The 20,009-nt window shown below is 43.8% G+C and overlaps 1 protein-coding gene across 1 annotated transcript in view; it reads left to right on the forward strand.

The window, feature by feature from the left end:
• The window catches only part of LOC147727723 (uncharacterized), a 170,769-nt gene extending 154,825 nt beyond the window's left edge, over positions 1-15,944 (forward strand). Inside the window, exon 9 of the mRNA XM_086961720.1 lies at positions 13,146-15,944. Within this exon, the coding sequence (XP_086817846.1) occupies positions 13,146-14,116 (971 nt within the window). The 3' untranslated portion in view covers positions 14,117-15,944. The remainder of the gene's footprint in view (positions 1-13,145) is intronic.
• The last annotated feature ends 4,065 nt before the right edge of the window (positions 15,945-20,009 follow it).

Here is a 20,009-nt window from a genome sequence, read left to right on the forward strand (position 1 = left end):
TTTTATAAAATTATACCAAAATTAAAAGAAGATAGCATTTGAAAAAGAAATTGCCAATGAACTTTATTGAACGCTTTCTCCGCATGTAAAGCAAGAAGACCAGCAGGAGCAGTAAAGGTAGAGGCTTTATCAATAACATAAATGAGGAGTCGTGTATTATTAACAGAGAATTGTTTTCACATAAAACCAGATTGATCTATGTGAAGAAGGGACGACAGAATCCAAGCTAACCTGGTAGCTAGGATTGTTGCAAACATTTTACAATCCTTATTTATTAGGAGAATAGGACAATAATTTGAAACTTTAGTGTGGTCTTTATCTAGTTTAGGTAAAAATATAATTAAAGCTTCTGTAAAAGAGCCTCTGAGTAAGCCGGATGGGGTGAATGTAGTGAATAAATGATGCAAATGAGGGGTGGGAATATCAGCAAAAGTTTTATCAAATTCTGCAGGAATGCCATCAGGGCCAGGAGATTTTTGGGGTTTGAGTATTGAATAGCAATTAGAAGTTCTTCTGTAGTGATAGGGTTGTCTAATTTGGACTTATCAGACTTGGAAAGTTGTGGTAAATTAGCAGAAATTAACAAATGGTCAATAACTTGAGGGTCTGAAAGATTTGGGCTACTGTATAGTAAAGAATAAAATGTAAGAAACTCATCAATAATATCTGGGGTAGACACATCAATGGTACCATTGTGTTTAGCATGGATTTGATTTCTATCTTTCTTGATGGAGAGATAATTAGCTAAAGGTTTTCCTGACTTATTAGCGTTAAAAGCAAATGTAGCTTTTTGATTAGCAATTTGAATACCAGCTCTTTTACTTAACATAAAATTATATTCATATCTAAATGTTTACAGTGTGTTTTTAAAAACAATATTTTGAGAAGATATAAACAATTGTTCAAATTTTGCAATCTGCTTATCTAAGTGTAACAATTTGGTATTAAAGTTCTTAGGTTTGCGGGTCATTATAGAGATAACTATCCCTCTTAAATATGCCTCAAAAGCATGTAATTTTATAATAGGGGAGGTAACACCAATAGGATTATGTAAGAAATATTCATGAATACCTTTAAAATTGTGTCTTTATGAGAACATCTTGGAGAACAATATCTACATTCATGCACCAACGGGAATGACAGACAGAAAAATTATCAGTTTGTAAATGAAGTGAAACTACTGCGTGGTCCGAAATGTCAATGCTTCCAATAGCAGGTTGAGTTATAGACTTCACTAAGTCTGTAGACACTAAGAAATGATCTAAGTATTATTGAGAATTATGGAGATTAGAGAAAGAGGTGAATTATTTATGAGTAGAGAAATGTAGTCTCCAGATGTCAACCAACTTAGTGTTTTTAAACAAAGTTCTGAGGGAATGAAACGCTTAGGGAATTGTGAATTTGTTCGAGGACAGTCTATCTAAAAGGGGGTCACTAATCAAATTAAAGACATCCCCCATAATTAAGGAAACTTTCCCAAGTTGAGAAATTTCAGGAGTAATATGAGACCAAAAATCAGGGTCATCAGCCGTTGGTCCATAGCTATTAATTAAATGTAAAATCGTATGACAAGTTTTAACTTTGACTAAAAGAAATCTACCTTCAGAATCAGATAGTTTATCTAAAATTTGTAATTGAAGATTTTTTTTAAAAAAAGCCAGACCATTCTTTTTACCAAATGCAGGGGAGGAGATAATCTGACTAACCCATTTCCTTTGCATGTATGCTAAAATGTTGTCATCAATGTGAATTTCTTGCAATAAACAAATGTCAGCTTTTTGCCTACGTAAATAATCTAAAATCTGTAATCCTTTAACTGGATGTCGTTAACCTTTGACATTCAAGGAAACAGCTGTAACTTTGAGTACTATTCCTTTACTATGAAGGGAAACAAGAAGGAAAAAAGAAAGAAAGAGTAGAGAAAAATAGAAGATATGAAAGAAGCATTATAAGAGATCAAGGAAATAGCCGTAGAAACATAGAAAAATAAGGTAAGGAAACAAATGTATATACAAAATAGTGAAGAACATACATAGACATTAATGAGACACTCACCTGCATATAAGAAGAGAGAGGTGCACCCGTGCTTAAAAGAATATCATAGAAATAGCATGAATAGCAATGGCCTAAAATACAAGGTACATACAACTACCATAACAGGTAATTAAAGATGGTGAAAGGATTTGGAGATGTCGTCTTTCCAGATACACATGGTGGATGGATCAAAGAGTCCATATTTGAAGCCAGAGTTTCTCAGTTGTGGTCTCAGCGCTGCAAAATCCCGATGTATGGCAACAGTCTGTTTTAGCGAAATCTTGATGAATGAAGATTTTAGAGCCATTAACCAGAAGAGAAGGAATTTCACGAGCTGATTTCCGGATAAGGATGAGGCGATGATGACGCAGAACCTTAAAGATGACTTGCCTGGGCTTAGTGTGGCCTGGTTTACGGTGAGATGGGATAGGATGCGCTTTGTCAATCTCAAATTTCTCTGGAAACTTCAAATTCAATAAATTAGGCAGTAGGTTTTCAAGGTATCGTCTGCAATCATTCCCTTCCATATCTTCAGGAAAATTAAAAATATACAAGTTATATTGTCTATTTCTGTTCTCTAACTCAAGTAATCTAGTACTGATGAAGGGGGGTTTTGTATCAATTGGTACTAGCTCATCAGTTTTAGTTATAACGTCATGCAGTTTGATCTCATTATCCACAACCTTCATTGAAAGACTAGCCATATATATCTTTCCGTATATTTTTAATTTCCATGGCAATATTATCTGTATTTGATCTAACAGCCTTCACTTCCTCCAGAATAGTAATAAGGGAGGGTTCCGATGAATCTACCATTTTTGACAGGTGGAGTAGAAACTGTCTGTTTACGTTTATTTGCTGAAGACTTACTTTTCATTCTCAAGAAAATGAATAAATACAGGCAAGAGTGGTCAGTATCACAACAGAAATATAGACAAATATGCCAAACCAGTGCAGCAGCTAAAACCAGTAATGGGAGGAAACCAAGGCCAAAATTGCGCCTTCTCCAGAAGTAGAACTTTGCCTTCCTGACTGAAAACCTCGGAGCCAAGCTGAGGGAAGTCTCGGTGCAGGAGAAATGGCAAGTATTTTTGCTGTTATTCTCTTTATACGAAATCTGCTCCAAATGTGCCACCAAGTTGGGTGCTCAGTAATGAAAGGCCATGGTATCTATAGTGTGTCAGAGTAAACAGGAGTGACATCAAGGATCATGTCAGAATGCATAGGTACTTCTTAAATGATTTAATTATATGTCTACATACGTTTCTTTGTTTTTATCCTCTGTATGGTACCAGAAACCACTGTCAGGTTTGTGAAGCTCCCTGCTGCCCCAGTGGGCGCATCCACACTTCTAAATATTCAGAATCATTTTAATGATGATATTCTTAGAGTATAAGACTATTTTCTTGTTTATCCTTCAAGGCTTTTTTTTAAAGACAAATGTATTGATTTTGATTAGTAACACAAAAAACATGTAAACCATAATATTGGCTGGTTCAGTGTGCATGTTAATAGGGGCCTGACATATTATTTACCTACATGTCACAACATAATGCTTCCATCACTAGGCAGTAAGCAATAACAAAATGAAAAACATTTAGTAGGAGAAGGAAGACTTGGGTGTATTTCTGTCCAGCTTATATGGTTGAGGTTTAGGTGCAGCCCTTCAAGTTAGTCCATTAAAGTCATCCTTTGCCCCCCAAATCTTCTCAAACGTTCGTGGCATCCTCTGACCTCAGACATACAGTCCCCCTTCTGCAGTTAAGTGCCAGAATCAGGTCCCAACCTTAGGCACCTCTTCAATACTCTTTGCCATAGCCCTCCATGCTATGGCCTGGATTCTATGGGATTTTATTTTGAATGGAGGTGCATCCTCCCACATCCTTAACCACAAAACCTTTGATTCCAAGGGAACAGGCCTAGTTGTGATCTTTCCAACCTATCACATATAGGCTCTTATTCCGAGTTTCATGGTGCTGAGGCCGTGGTTAAATCATATGCATTTTACCATTACTGGTAAAATCACCTCAGTAGCATGAACTCAAGAGTAAGATTCAATCGAATCTGGAATTAAAGTGAGGTACCGATTTTTCCAGTCGTAAAACACAGAAAATGCCCTATTGCATGTTGGTTACCTCATACATTTTGCACCTGCTCTGAGCAAGTGCTCAATTATGTATGGGCCTGTAGGGGTGGTGGAAGGTGAAGAGGGACCAAGGGCAGAAAGGGAGGGTAGGGAAAGCTTTTTCTAGCATGGGGACCACAGTATTGTCCCCCATTAGATAGAAAGAAGAATTGAGACTTGGCCGTGTTTGGCTTGGCTGTGTTTAGTTTTCTACACTCTGTAAAACCAGGTGAGGAAAACCCAAACATTTCATAATTATGCAGAACGAATATAACTCATAAAAACGAGTTAATTAAGTTCCACATAACTTGCAATCAGGGCCCTAGCCGTACAAAATTAACTTATCTTAGAATATGACCAGACCTTATCGTAGAATGTACCCCTTTTGCTGCAATCCCCAGGCACGTCATTATCAGCCATACCTGACTTAAACAGTTGCGTTTATGTGTAGTAATCCCTACAGAGGATTTCATATTGCACTATTTGGAAACCAGTCGGTATAATTGAGTTACTCTTCTCAGTTGCCATCAGTAGATGAACCAAGGTCAGATTCCCATGTACAAGTCTATGGTATGTGGAGCATTGTCGGTCCGAGTCTGGTATATCTGGGATATAACCTTGACTACAGTGGGCCGTCTTGAATCTCTGCTCCAATGGTGAACCGCCCTGCGTGTCCGCAGGCATGTAAAATGGAGGGACTATAAGTCTCTTCTTCAAACACTGGCAGAGATCCTACTATTTGGCAACAACTGGACTTGATCGACTGCATGGTTTCCCAGAGGAACAATGACCATCTCATATTTCTGTCAACTCAACTTGGAACTTAGGTGTCATTGTTCATCGATAACTTCCCCTTTTTCTCTGACATAAAAATAATTATTTCCACCTGCTTTTTTCTAATGAAAATTGTAAAGAAAAGCATCTCAGTGCTACTTTAATCAATAAGAAAATCTGTAGGCTGCGCCCTAATTCATTCTATCTTTGAGAACTGTAATTCTTTTCTGCAAGCTCCTTGCTTTCCTTTAAGCCAGGCTTCAGCACATTCAAAATAATACTACACAGCTAATGCTATTACGTCAAATCCTTGAACTGGTTCCCTACGCAAAAACCTTGCCTTTTCAATGTATTTTGACAATGGCATAACATTCTACACTCTACCTTGGAGAACTACATGAAATCATTCTTTCCCTCTTTTCACCATCAAAGCATGGAAGGCTATTCCTCTTAGTCTTTGTTTCAAAAGCTGTTTAATTAGACTTCATGTGTATGGCTAATACTTTCTTCCGCTAACGCCTGGACACCCTTTCCCTGGGTATTTGTCTCTTTTATAAATCATCTTTAACACTACAGCAGAGCTTTTTAATGATTACTCGTTTTGCTTTTATTTACCTCTGTTTGGTGTCTCATTCTGATACTATAGTTGATCTCATGGTCAGTCAATTACATGTTTTATCTTAGCATACAATACCTCTGCATAACCTTTCTCACATATGACATGCTTAAGTGGGCATTGAAGGGGCACAAAGCCCATTAATTAAACTATAACTAGCTAGGAGGTTCAGTAATATGTTATGATGAGCAGTAGAACGAACGCCTCTGCAGAGTAACTAGTGAGATTTGCTGCACAAGGAATATCTCAAAGCCGTGTAGGGTCTTCTCCACTTTTTGAAAAAAAATCAACCCCAATCCAGTATGAGGAGCTTTGAAGCCTGTGTATCAATTTGGCTAGTGTGATCTTTTTGCGTAATGTGGGATGGCTCACCAGAGAAGGGTGGAACTTGCACCAATGACTTTTGCAAACAGCGTTCCCTGTTTTCTGCGCCAAACAATTACAGATACTTAAATCCCTGAGGTTTGACTGGTAAGGAACATCTGATGAGCCATCCTGGACTCAATCAATCAATCAGATGTTTGTTAAGCTCAACTACTCACCCATAACGGTCTCAAGGCGCTGGGGGAGGGGGGGGGGTTGCAGGTTCCAGTCCATCAAGGAGGGGGTCTGTCGAAGAGCCAGGTTTCTGAGGTTTCATGCGACGATTGGATAGAGGACAAATTTACCACAAGTAATAGTAAGTCGTGTGTTTAGCCTACTATAGTGGAGTCTAGGTCTGCGAAACTTAGCAGTATATGATCGATGAACATGTATACACCTGCAGTCCAAGTATCCAACCTGGCAAGACCACAAAGGAAACTATCTTGCCTGATCCAACAGGCCATTACCCCAAATGGTGAGCAAGAAAGAGTAATGTGATCAAGGAGCAACCCTGACTTGTACCACCATGAAGCATAAAAGTGTGGTATAGTACTCCATTTACTTTTATTCTGGTAGAGAGTTTTGATTTAAGATAGGAACCTAGGGACAAATCTCATCCTGTCTAACAGTGACAATGTAAATTGCCATTCCAAGGAATTGAATGCTTTTTCAGCTTTAAGTGACAATATTAGTACTGTTTCGACTACCCTGTATAAGCATTCAAAAGGATTGTATAATCTCCTAAGACTGATGGCCGTTTTACGAGTTTGGCGGTCCCATGAACTGCCGTATCAGCGGTGGTGGTCCAACTGCGGTGAGCTCGGCTGTCCAACCGCCGTATTGTGAGTTGGGTAGATTGGCTTTGCGAAGACCGCCACTGGACCGCCGACTTCCCGGTCCGGAAAAGGAGGCCACTATAGGGCGGTACAGGGGAGCTGCACTGTCATCCGTATTTCAAGTTGCCTGTTCCACAAGCGGACCGCGGTGGTTCGACGACCCACTGCAAGGTGGCGGTGACGAAGGATTTGGGGTGAGTACTCACCCCTTTCTTCTTTTTCCAGGCAAATTCTGACATGGTTCCCTTTCTCCAGGTCCCCACTTCACAGCAGGATCTTCATGCGGAGGATTACAACCCTCTTTGCAGCGATCTACAGGTGAGTCCTTTTCGAACCACTTACCCATTGTCAGGACTGACCCTGGTAATGAGTATATGCTATTTTTCCACATATAACATGCAGATGTGTGCATCCGACACATCTGCAGTCGAAACCCAAACACAGGCATCAATATTTTTGTGAAAAGTACTCACCACCGCTGCAAGATCCCTGCCTCCAAATCGCTGGACCCGTGGTAAACTCATAATACGGCAGTCTTTGGACCGCCGGTAGGGTGAATGCGGTCCTACGGCGGTCAGACCACCAAACTAGTAATAAGGCCCTGAGTCAGTCTGATCACTGTGGCATATACCCAGATGATCAGAGTGGATCAGTGTATTTGCTACCTTAGAATCTGTTGGCCAAATTCTTAGCCAGTACTTTGGTATCAACGTTTAATAATGAGATTAGCCTGTAGCATGAGCAAAGCTGTGGTGGTTTTCAAAGCTCATGTATTGGTACTGGTGTTTCCATTCCTAAATCCAGTTGAAGGATATCTTCCTGAGTTGCATCTATAAATATATTTAACACATGGTCCATTATCTTTGTAGACAGTCTTTTGAAAAGCTCTACTGGAAGTTCATTGGGAATGACCTCATGCCTTATTACTTTGAAGTTGCGATAATGCCTCCATTATTTTGTCCTCCCACAGTACACATCCAGCAGTCAGCAGGACTCCCACCTAGCGTTCAGAACTTTCCTTTTTGCTTACCCTTGCTACCAACTTACTTCCTTTTTGTCTAGATTCGTACAGCCACCTCTGTCTGCTCTCAAGTCCTCGCTCTCTCAACTATCCGTTGGCTAATGTCTAAATCCATTGACTGCATCTCAGCTATTTCCATCACCAACAAAGAACCCAATAGATCTCTCACTTTCTTTGTGGATTCATTTTGTTACAAATTAGGATTGACATTGCACCATCCTGCATCACTCTTGTATGCTTCCCAAAGTATCACACACACCCTCATTTTCTTGGTAGCATTTGGCTGTCATCTCTTTTTGTATTCGAGCTTTATCTTCAAATGATCATGTGTCATGTTTTCACTCTTCCCTTCTGCTGGTGTAAGAGGGGAGTGATTATTGTTTTCTTATGCGAAAATTATGTATTACTGATCCTGTGTGGCCTCTGCCTTCAAATGTGAAGAAATAGTCCAGTCCAGAATAAGAATGATGGCCCAGGTGTACAAAATGTTTTTACGGTCACAAACAGCGATGCAAACAGTTTGTGATTGTACAAACATTTTAACATGTTCAAACCCTGTGTTATGAGTCAGTAAATTATTACAGACTCCTAAAACAGGTATGTGACTCCATAGGAAATCACAATTTGAAACGGGCCTGTTGTAGTTGTCCCCTTCCATATACAATTATTTAGGACATGTCAATGTTTTGCTACTCAAATCAGGTTGAAAATGTAAACCACGTTGAAAATGTACAAACTCTCGAGTTGGATTGGTAAGCCATTCGCGAAGGGGTCTTTCGGGACCCCTTCTGCTTTGTGAATTAAAAAAGGTTAGTTGGGGAATAGGCTGTGGTCCAGAGGAGCATTGCCCACTCTCAAACTTAATTTTTTTAAAGCAGCCGATGTTCTTTTAAGGAATTTAGGCTGAATAAAAAAAAAAGTTTACTTTATTTAACTGCGATCACAGACATGGTGGTCTGCTGACCCCTGGGGGCCACAATCCCTGTGATGACAATCAGCAGAGGTAAGATGCAATTTGCAACCTACCTAATTTTCATCAGGCGGCCAGATCGCAACCCACTACAAATGGGAATTTTGAGAACCGACAATTACTGCATAAGGTCAGTGTCCAGAATTCCACGCTGATTACAAAAATACTGGTCCTAATTGCGACTAGTGTTTTGTACTTCAGGCTCTATGTGCCTTGCAGTAGAAAGAATATTGTGTTTCAAATGTGTGTTTTCCGGGGACAATGCAGTGTGGGGTAGTAAACAGTATTTGTCTCTCGGGTCTGATCTGGCATCCAGACCCCGTTAAGTTAGTTTTAGGGAGAAGTGCATTATCAACCACAGGTGTACTAATGATTGACTTACCATCTTTGTCTTTATCTTGTTGCCTAACCCATTCTCATTCTAATATAAAAATTTGAATTGGTGTTTACTTTGAGACAGACATCCATCTATTTTGGAAAATAACCCTTTATCAGAGGCCACATTCATATTAATTACACCCCTCCTCTCTGTATGCTTTTGGACCCTCACCTGCAAACAACAGAACAAGTAACTCTCCCCTAAATCCTCCTTCCTTACACTATGTGTATAGCACTTCCTATTCCACCAGTGCACATAGTCCCTGTCATCTTAACATTTTAACCTTATCAGCAGAATGTTGGCAATTGTAACCAAAACTCTGACCACTATTCAGTGGCAGGAACTTCATTGATGCCCTCCAGTCAGTCTTTTTTGCACCGCTTTAAAAGTAGTGTGTATAGTTAACAATTCAACCGTAGTCTCTATGAATTTCTGTTTACCACAATATTATCAGCATTTTTAAAAGGACACGTCATTCCTTGACATCGATAGAAGACAGTCCTAAATGTCATCAGAAGACCCAAAATGCCAGGCTTGAGCATTGAAAAAGTTTCATGAATGTGCTAGTAAAAATATCATGTACTTTATTCTTGTATCTCTCAACACACTTTACAGATTCAAGCTTCAGTGTCCTTTCACAGCTTAGTTAAATTTGGGTAACAGTAGTATAGATTAAGAGGTATTTATAGAGCGCAGCTGCTGCTTAAGAAGTGTCCTGGTACTTGTGCAATTCATTGTCGAGCAAGATCGGCTGTTATAGCTCACCAAACAGCACTATTTTCAACTGTGTCTTGAACAGGTATTCAGTGGGGATGGCACCAAGGGAGGGGGGAGAGCCTCCAGAAGCCAGGAGCAAGAACAGAGAAGGACCTGCCCCGGAGCTGGCTTTGCAGTATCTGGGAATGCACAAAAGGTTGTGGTTAGAAGAGTGGAGTTTCCTTGTAGCGTTTTTTGCTCACTGCAGTTGCAACAGCAGATTCAAGGGGGCGCCTAGAAAAAGTACTTTGGTGTAATCTAACCTGGAGGTGATAAGCACATGTACAATCCCTGTGCAAGTGTCTAGGGGGAGATGAAATGAAATGAATGAAATGAATGAAACTTATATAGCGCACGACTTACCCTGGGGCATCTCAGCGCTTGCTTAGGGAACCCGTCCTGGTATTCCCCTGTGAGATAACCCTGGCAGGGTATCCACAAGGTGAAAGCCAGGCATCCCACCGCGAGGGGCCGTTGTGGAGATTAAGCAAGCTATTGCCCAGAGTCGCAGAGTGTGAACCCGTGAGTCGAGAAGGCACTGGAGCGAGAATTAACGAGTCCGTGGAATTTTGAGCCCAAGACCCGCCGAGGCGGGGAATTGAACCCTGGTCCCGGGCCGAACTCAAGCTCCAGGTCTGCCGCCTCTAACCCCTGAGCCACACTTCTCCGATATTTTAAGAGCTTTCTTAAAGGTTTGAGCAGACCAAAGCACGTAGCTGTGGTGGCCTTATCGTTGAGTTTGAAGGAAAGTGCAGTGTCCATCAATGGCATTATTGTGGAATCAGGTTCCCAGAGATCTCAATGCCTGCAAAATAGCATTTCGGCTTTAACAGTTCAGGAGGCCTGTGAGAATTGCATTTGGAGAGACCCGGTTTTGGCAGAGGGACCAAGACACAGTGGGCACGCTCAATTGAAGAAAAAAAAACGGTTTGGAACATTTCATGATTAAGTCCTTCAGAAAAAGTTCAACACATTGCCCTTCATCCTTCTGTAGAACTCCCAATATGTGTAAATGTTTGCAGTGGCCTTCTGTGTCCTATACTGTCATGGCTGTTATGTAGACTCCCTCTTTAGGCGTGTAACCCGAACTTTCAGGCACCTCACATCAGCAGAGGCTTGCACCTTTCCGCTCTTTCAGGAAAATTCAATCTGAGTGCATTTATATCAGTTCCTAATCTTAATTTATGAGGGCAGTTTTTGTGTCATTGATTGCCCACCAACCTTCATATAGTAAATGCTAGGGGTCTGCAGTGACCTCGCCTAACATTGGTCTTGAGTAACCCTGGGCGTGGTACTACGCTACGCTCGCGGAGCGTGCGTAGTTTGCGCTACTACACGAATTGCACGTAGCACAGTGCAAAAACGCGTAGTGTGGCGGCCAATTTTTGCTTGCTCGCAGTCCTCAACGTTAAGTTGGTGACCTCGAGCGTGCAAAATCAACATCCCGGCGAGACTTTTTCCTCGCTCGCGATCAGCAACATCAAGTTGCCGATCGCGAGCCTGTAAAATAAACCTCCCGGCGAGATTCTCAATGCGGGGAGGTCAGGTTTCTCATTGCCAGTGGTTGCGTATGCTCGCAGTGAGAAACTACCAGTCCACGTTGAGAAAGCTGCCGCTCGAGTACAAATCTACTCGAGCAGCAGAAAACGACCGCTTGCACTGTGCAAGATGCCGTTTGCAATGATTGCACAGTGCGGACAAGCATCCGGCACTGTGCAATCAGTGCAAACAGCATTTCCCAACCGCACTACGCAGTTCGCTTAGCTTCGCGTAGCGTGCGTATTGCGAAGTGCACTTCGCTTAGCTACGCCTAGTGCTACTACGCAAACTACGCCCAGGGTTAGTCTTGATAGAGGATGGAGATTTTGAAAGTTTTACAAGTGAGCCCAAAAAAGAAGCATATTTATCGAACATGCTATGTTGCTGTATCCCAGTGGGCTTACCATGCCTCTTGGTGCAGCCAGAGTGCCATGTCACCCAAGGCCAGAGTGCAAAGACGTCCATGTGACACCTCAGTTGCCCCCGCAGTTCCAAGAATGGTGTTGTAACCAATTCAACTACTGCCAAACAGGCATCTCTTCTTTTATCTAGAGGATGATGTTGGTATTAGAAGGCCGCTGGGCAGGCCCTACACCAAGTATCTACTACCACCTACCAGGGCGACTGACCCAATTATGTGACAGATCATTATGTGATCTGCTGTTATCACCCCGATCATTGACTAGCGCGCACCACCACACAATCACTGCTGTGCCCTTCAGCCCACATGAACAGGTTCCTTTTCTGAGGTGGTTTCATCTCATATCGTTCTCGTCTGCAGACTAGCTACACACTATGGCTGCTTCAGGTCCTTTTACATGCCCTCGTAAGTATATCATATGTCCCTCACTGTTGTGCACATTTACTCTATAAGCTACAGGCCAGCTTCTAAGATTCCAGATGTTCCAACCAGCTATCGTCTGCAGGGGATTATAATCATCACCACCACTTCTTCCCCACTCTGATCTTTTCTTCCTACTAGCGTCCTATTCTTTTGGATCTCCACCACAGACTGCACCCGGCTGGCCCTACTTTCACCCAGCAGCAGGCAGTGCCATATTGCACCTCCCAGGTTTCAGCCCAAACCTTCTTGCAGCCTAAGAGAGTGAGAGAGTGTGGGAAGAGTGGGGCCACCCGCAATCAGTGATATGCCTCCCTTCCCTGGCGGTCGAGAGATTCCAGGCACAACAAAGACAGTACCAGAAAGGTGCATACTACCCACTCCCCTACAAGTTGGTAGAACTGGTACAGATCAGGTTGAACATGATATTTAGGCAGCGAGAGCTCAGGGGTACAGGAGCACTAACCCTGGCTGCAGAATACTTCTTTGTTCTTTATTTTAACTTGTTTTCTACTAGATACAACATATAATTGAAAATTGTGCATCTGTCAACATATACGCCCTTTTTTAGTTTGGAACATAGCGAGTTTATTGCATTTTTTGCATCTGTTTGACGGTTATATTATTAATTGCTAGAACCACAGTCACATATTCCTTCTCTGGCCTGTACTTGTGTTGTGTCGTATTTATTTGGTTATAACTTCCTTCTGCTTGCTATGGTATTGCTTTGATAAATGTGAATTATAATCATAGCAGAGAGGCTCACAGATCTATTGATAAGAAGCAGACATTGCCATTCTCTTTTCTTTACTGTGTTAGTCGTTGTTGGAATACGGTGTTGTGGTCAATATCTATTTAAATTGATTAGTGTATTTTTTGTCTATGTCTAAGGTGTGAGGCAGTCCATCAACAACACAGAACAACACCAAAGAAGCAGCTTGGAGATGATGCACACATTTAATGATTGTGAAAGGAGCTTCAATAACAATTTAGATTTTATTAACCATCCCACAATCCACAATGAAATGAAAGGATTTACAATCACGGACTGCTCTAGAGACTTTGGTCAAACCTCCAAAGATAAAGGAAATTACACAGGACATAGACCAGATCCGTGGTCTGAATGTAGAGAAACTCTCAGCGAATCAACAAACATTAATGTGCATCCGAAAACACACACAAAACTGTGTATATGTCGTCAATGTGGAATTTGTTTTAGCAAGCAAAAAAGCATTAACGCACATCTGAGAATGAACAATGAAGAAGAACAGAATACATGCTGGGAATGTGAGAAGAGTTTGCTCCAATCATCAACAAACCTTAAAAGTCATGGAGAAGTTGTGGTAGAGAATCCTTATATATGTAATGATTGTGGTAAACGTTTCAGAGATCCACATTTGTTAACAGCGCATCAGCAACTACATACTGCAGATAAACCCTATGTATGTAATGAATGTGGAAAGAGCTTCAAACAATTACAGACATTGACTGAGCATCAGCAAATACATTCAGGAGAAAGGGCATACATCTGTAATGAATGTGGAAAGACCTACCAGCAGCTACAGGCATTGTTGGCACATCAACGATTACATGCAGGAGAGAGGCCCTACATATGCAGTGAATGTGGAAAAAGTTTTGCTAAGAAACAAGCCCTGGTAATACATCAGCGAATACATACCGGAGAGAAGCCACATACATGTAGAATATGCGGAAAGAATTTCAGACAGTTACCACACCTTATCACACATCAGCGAATGCACACAGGAGAGAAACCCTGTATTTGTAACATTTGCCAGAAGAGGTTCTTTGATTCTTCAACTCTAAAGCGGCATCAACAAATTCACACACGAGAGAACCAATAAGAACGTAGCAATTATGCAAAAGCTTTAACAAGTCAAAAAGATGAATGCTTAGCACAATCATAACACCATTCAGGCTATTGTATTTGTGGCCAAACCATCCTCTCACATTCACACACTGTGTAGACAAACATGCACAGGTCTACCTTTAACTAATAATAGGTACACTCGAGGATATTGTCTCAAAGTCACAAATGAGGATAGAGGATATCCTACTATTCTGAACTTCTAGAAATAAGACTTAATTAGAGAGCAAAACACTGGAAACAGTAATTAACCTATGCAAAGATGACCTCTTTATAAAGTACAAAATACACTCTGTGAGACTCCTATCATAGTTATGTGCCAGTGCCATAGCTGAGCCCCTGCAAAGGAAATAAATTGACTTTGAAACAGGGCCATCTTGGACTCTCTATTTTCGTCTTTCACCTCCTGAAGAAAAACAAATACACTGCCACAGGAAAATGTCACTGTGTTGATGGCCCTCATGTTTTATGTTCAGCATATTGTGATAGAGTCTGAACTAGATGTGAAGTGTACTGGACAACATCTGTTGGCGGGCATTGTGCTACCTGATTATCAAGACCAGTGAATCACCCACTGAAATGGGGTTCCAATGAGCACTCACTGATTGAAATCAACCTGTTTTCTGAGCACGCTCAATATTTTCATCTATGAGACTAAAGACCGATGAAATTGCAAGGTCTTTTTTCAGGGTGTTAGTGAGTTATTTTATTCCTGAATAGTATCTGTGGTGTCTACTACAGTTTATCCTTGGTATTTCAAGGTCTAAGATGTTATTTCATTCCAATAGAATAACCATGTTATCAGCTTGGTACGCATGACTATTCAGCTGTTGTTATAGCAAGAAGTCATTGCACTGCTTACTTTTAAAAATTTGACTTGTCAGGTGTTTTATAGCATTGGGTTAGGGTACTGATGGTATATGAAGTGTTATAAAGGTATCTTGTTGCCTTCTGATTTGAGTTATTCTTTGTCCAGAAAATTCTCTGTTTAGGATTAAATTTACCTGCATAATAAGTTGTGAAAAAAAAATTACCTGCATAAGGCCATGCCATTACTTACAACAGCCCGTCTCTTGATAGGATCTCAATTAGTCTTCTTAGGCCACACCACTTGTAGAGCCCCTCCCCCTTACAGCTGTTTCAACCCATTTAAAGCATTTGTTATGCCACTCTGAAAATGTGTCATTAGGTATAAGATATACACTGAGCGACCCCTGACCCTGCTTGCAGGCCAGGTCACTCCCTCCTGCCGCACAGCTCCACCTGTGTGCCAGTGCCTTCCCCCTCGCTGCCGCGAGTTCTATCCCGCTGTGCTGACGGTTTTCGTATTCCTATCTCCTGCCACTTTATTTTCCACTGCTGTGTGCAATTTCTAATTTGTATTGTAAGTTTACTTGCCCTTATTCTTTGCACCCTGCCCGTTTCCCCCCTCCCCCCTTTTTCCTTCTCTACCCTCGCCTGATTCCCGCTGCTGCCCCCCTGCGGCCCCGCCCCCTCGCCGCCCCACCTCCCAGCTGCTCCTCCCTCTCTCCCCGCCTTAAATGGCGGCCGCTGCGTGGCCGCACGCAGCGGCCCGCAAGCGGCAAGCCCGTCTGCTCCCGTCCGCACCTGGACCACGCCCAGCGCCAGAAACCCTGCACCCCACGGACACCAGGACGCCAGACTCCGATACAACGCCAGCACTCTCCTCGCACTCAACACAGGCCGAGACCACCGCTACTACCAGGCTGCCCTGAAACGCACCCACGGACCTTTCTTCTGCCGCATCTGCAACTTCACCTGCGACAGAATCACCAAACCCCCAAGGACCGGACCCAACCACCTTCGCTGCATACTCCTCAACACCCGATCCGCACGCAAATCCGCCATCAAGCTCTGGGACCTACTCAACACCTCCGCCCCAGATGTTGCCTTCCTGATCAAGACCTGGTGGAACGACTCCTAGGCACCCGACATCGCCATAGCCATCCCGGACGGCTACAAGATCACCAGCAGGGATTGGGCCAATGGAATTGGAGGTGGCTTAGCCATCGTCCACAAATCCACCCTCCAGGTCCACACCCACGCAGACGACACCCTCAACACCGCTGAACACCTGCCCTTCCGGATCCACAATGACCCCAACACCACCCTAAGAGGAACACTCGTCTACAGACCCCTCAGACCCCGGGCTCAGTTCAGCGACTCCATCGCCGACCTCGCCAGCACCCACACACTCTCCTCCACGGACTACGTCCTCCTCGGGGACCTGAACTTCCACCTTGAGAACAACAACAATGCCAACTTCGTCACCCTGATCGACAACCTTGCCAACCTCAGCCTCAGACAACTGGTCACCACACCCACCCACGCTGCTGGGCACACACTTGACCCCGTCTTCTCCACAAGCACCCACGTCGCCTTCACCCACACCACCGAACTCCACTGGACCAACCACCGCTGCATCCATTTCACCTTCAAGAAACCAACCACGCACCTCCGCACCCAACAGCTGCCCCGCCGCTGCTGGAGCAAAGTCACCGAAAACCAGCTGACCTCCACCCTCGCCCAGAACCCACCCACCGACCCCACCGACCTGAACACCGCCAACCGCAATCTCAGACAGTGGTTCGACGACTGCGCCAACACCCTCGCCCCGCTCAAGAAACCCTCCAACAGCCAGACCAGCAAGAAAGCCACCTGGTTCACCGAAGAGCTCCAGACCTCCAAATGCACTTGCCGGAAACTGGAGAAGAAATGGCTCCACGAACGTACACCAGACAGCCACGCAGCCCACAAGGAAGCCACCCGCAGACATCACCACCTCATCAGAGCAACCAAGAGATCTTCCTTCAAAACCCGCCTGGACAACAATGCACGCGACAGCAAAGAGCTCTTCGGCCTAGTGAAGGAACTTTCCAACCTCAGCGCCAACACCAACGACATCCCACCCTCACAAGATCTGTGCGACTCACTGGCCACCTTCTTCCACAGCAAGATCGCTGACATCCACAACAGCTTCAAGACCACGACCACCCCGACTACGGCAGACTCCACCCCCCGCAAACACCACCGGCACCAACCACCTGACCTCCTGGTCCAACGTCAACGACAATGAGACACGTAAGGTCATGAACTCCATCCACTCAGGATTACCATCAGACCCCTGCCCACACCACATATTCAACAAAGCAGACGCAACCATTGCACGCCAACTTGGGAAGGTCATCAACATCTCCTTAGAGACAGCCACATTCCCGGAAAGCTGGAAGCACGCCGAAATCAACACCCTCCTCAAGAAGCCCAAGGCGGACCCTAAGGACCTCAAGAACTTCCGGCCCATCACCCTGCTCCTTTTTCCGGCAAAGGACATTGAGAAAATCGTCAACACGCAACTGACCCGCCACCTTGAGGACAACAACATCTTAGACCCGTCCAAGTCCGGATTCAGGCGAAAACACAGCACCGAGACAGCCCTCATCGCCGCCACAGTCGACATCAGGTGCCAACTAGACAACGGCGAAACATCAGCCCTCATCCTCCTGGACCTGTCAACCGCCTTCAACACGGTCTGCCACCGCACACTAAAGACAAGCCTCCAAGAAGCCGGAATGCAAGAGAAGGCCCTGGACTGGACCACATCCTTCCTCTTCGGCAGAACACAGAGAATCCGCCTCCCACCCTTTCAATCCGAAGCCACCAACATCATCTGCGACGTACCCCAGGGATCATCCCTCAGCCCGACCCTGTTCAACGTCTACATGGCCCTCCTCGCACAAGTAGCCCACCAGCACGACCTCAACATCATCTCCTACGCCGACGACACCCAGCTCATCCTCTCCCTCACCAAGGACCCACACACCGCCAAAACCAACCTCCACGAGGGAATGAACACCGTTGCCGAGTGGATGAGGAGCAGCCGTCTGAAACTGAACTCGGACAAGATGGAGGTCTTCATCCTCGGCCCCACCCACTCTGCCTGGGACGACTCCTGGTGGCCGACCACACTAGGAACAGCACAGACACCTAAGGACCACACACGCAACCTAGGATTCATCCTCAACTCCTCCCTCTCCATGTCGAAGCAGGTCAATGCCATCTCCTCCTCCTGCTACAACACCCTCTGCATGCTCCGCAGGATCTACAAGTGGATCCCGACTGAAACAAGAAGAACGGTGACCCAAGCCCTCGTCAGCAGCAGACTAGACTACGGCAATGCACTCTACGCAGGAATCCCTTCCAAACACCTACGACGACTGCAACGCATCCAAAACGCGTCCGCCGGACAGATCCTCAACATCCCCCATCGCAGCCACATCACCCCCCACCTGAGAGACCTACACTGGCTCCCCGTCAACAAGAGGATCACCTTCAAGCTTCTCACCCACGCACACAAAGCACTCCACAACACCGGACCAGCCTACCTGAACAGCAGACTCAGCTTCTACACCCCCACCCGCCAGCTCCGCTCCACCAGCCTCGCCCTCGCCGCCGTCACCCGCATCCAACGAACGATCTCCGGTGGCAGATCCTTCTCCTTCCTCGCCGCTAAGACCTGGAACACCCTCCCTACCCACCTGCGGCAAACCCAAGACCTGCTCACCTTCAGAAGACTCCTCAAGACCCTGCTCTTGGAGCTGTAGCAGCACCCCCTCCCCTCAGCGCCTTGAGACCCTCACGGGTAAGTAGCGCACTTTACAAGTGATTGATTGATTGATATTGCCTCTAGAGCGAAACCAGTTGTATAAAAATTTGCCTAAACTCAAAATCTATTTGCTGTTTTAGAGGTTAAATGCTGAAGTCTGCAAAATGAATAAATGCAGCCCTGGCGATAAACCAAGCTTGATGGTGGGTATCCTTAGCCTGCAGTTGTTTTTCACACTAACTGCATTTTTATTGGGTCATTTGAAGCAGTGAGCATTGTAAATATGACTCAGATAATAACAGTTTCGACATCATGCTTGACAATTGTTTCCACATAGCAGTAACTATTGCAGTTGATTTTTGGTATATAGACACACACCAAAACCATATGTAGATTAAAGTTTTAAACTTCACACATTTTAATTTTCAGATCTTGATGCAAAGGGGTGTCAGGAGATATTAACTTTTGAAGTATGAGTTGACTAAACCTGGAGATTGCTGCTTTAACCCAAATGCTGCAGCACGAAAAACACAAACATGTAACTAGGTGTAGAGACAGGAAAGGGTCTGCTGAGCTAAGCAAGGTGATCAGATAATATTCAGGTATTTCATATTATCACAGTTCGGAAAACGAAATATAGTGTTCTTTATAAATGGGCGAAGTGCAATAATTCTACAGACTCCTACTTTTATAAAAGATCCAAAATAACTTATAAATATTGAGCTACGAAATGTAACCACTGATACCCCTAATGGGGAATAACAAACTGGTGTAAAAGTCTTTTTGCTTACAGAAATAATATTTGCATTGATTACCAACTTATTTTAGACTTCTCTAGAAGAAGGCTGATAAACTGTAGAATACTCTTATATTCGGGAACATAAGGTGTGTACGGTCATCAGTTATAAAGTAGTTTATTGCGCAAGATCATATACCCTCAAATTTACAATGTTTTATTTAAAAGATATGTAAGTAATAACATGTTGCTGCAGATCTTAAAGCCGCCGAATGTAAGATGACGCTTCAAGACTTGAAACCAACTTGGAACAACCTGTTGCTTTTCTTTTGCCACAATTTGGAGATTATAACCAACACAAATATTTTGTAGATCAGTGTTGCTTCACTGTATAAAAGACTAAACTTCTGAAGGAGTCTTGTGTTTTTCCTCTGTTGCAAGGGTTACCACCAAAGAGTCAAGCAAATGAATTACTGTTCATGTTATTCCCTCAAACAGACATGACCATCT

This window comes from Lissotriton vulgaris, chromosome 3_1, assembly GCF_964263255.1.
Source record: "Lissotriton vulgaris chromosome 3_1, aLisVul1.2, whole genome shotgun sequence".
NCBI lineage: Eukaryota > Metazoa > Chordata > Amphibia > Caudata > Salamandridae > Lissotriton > Lissotriton vulgaris.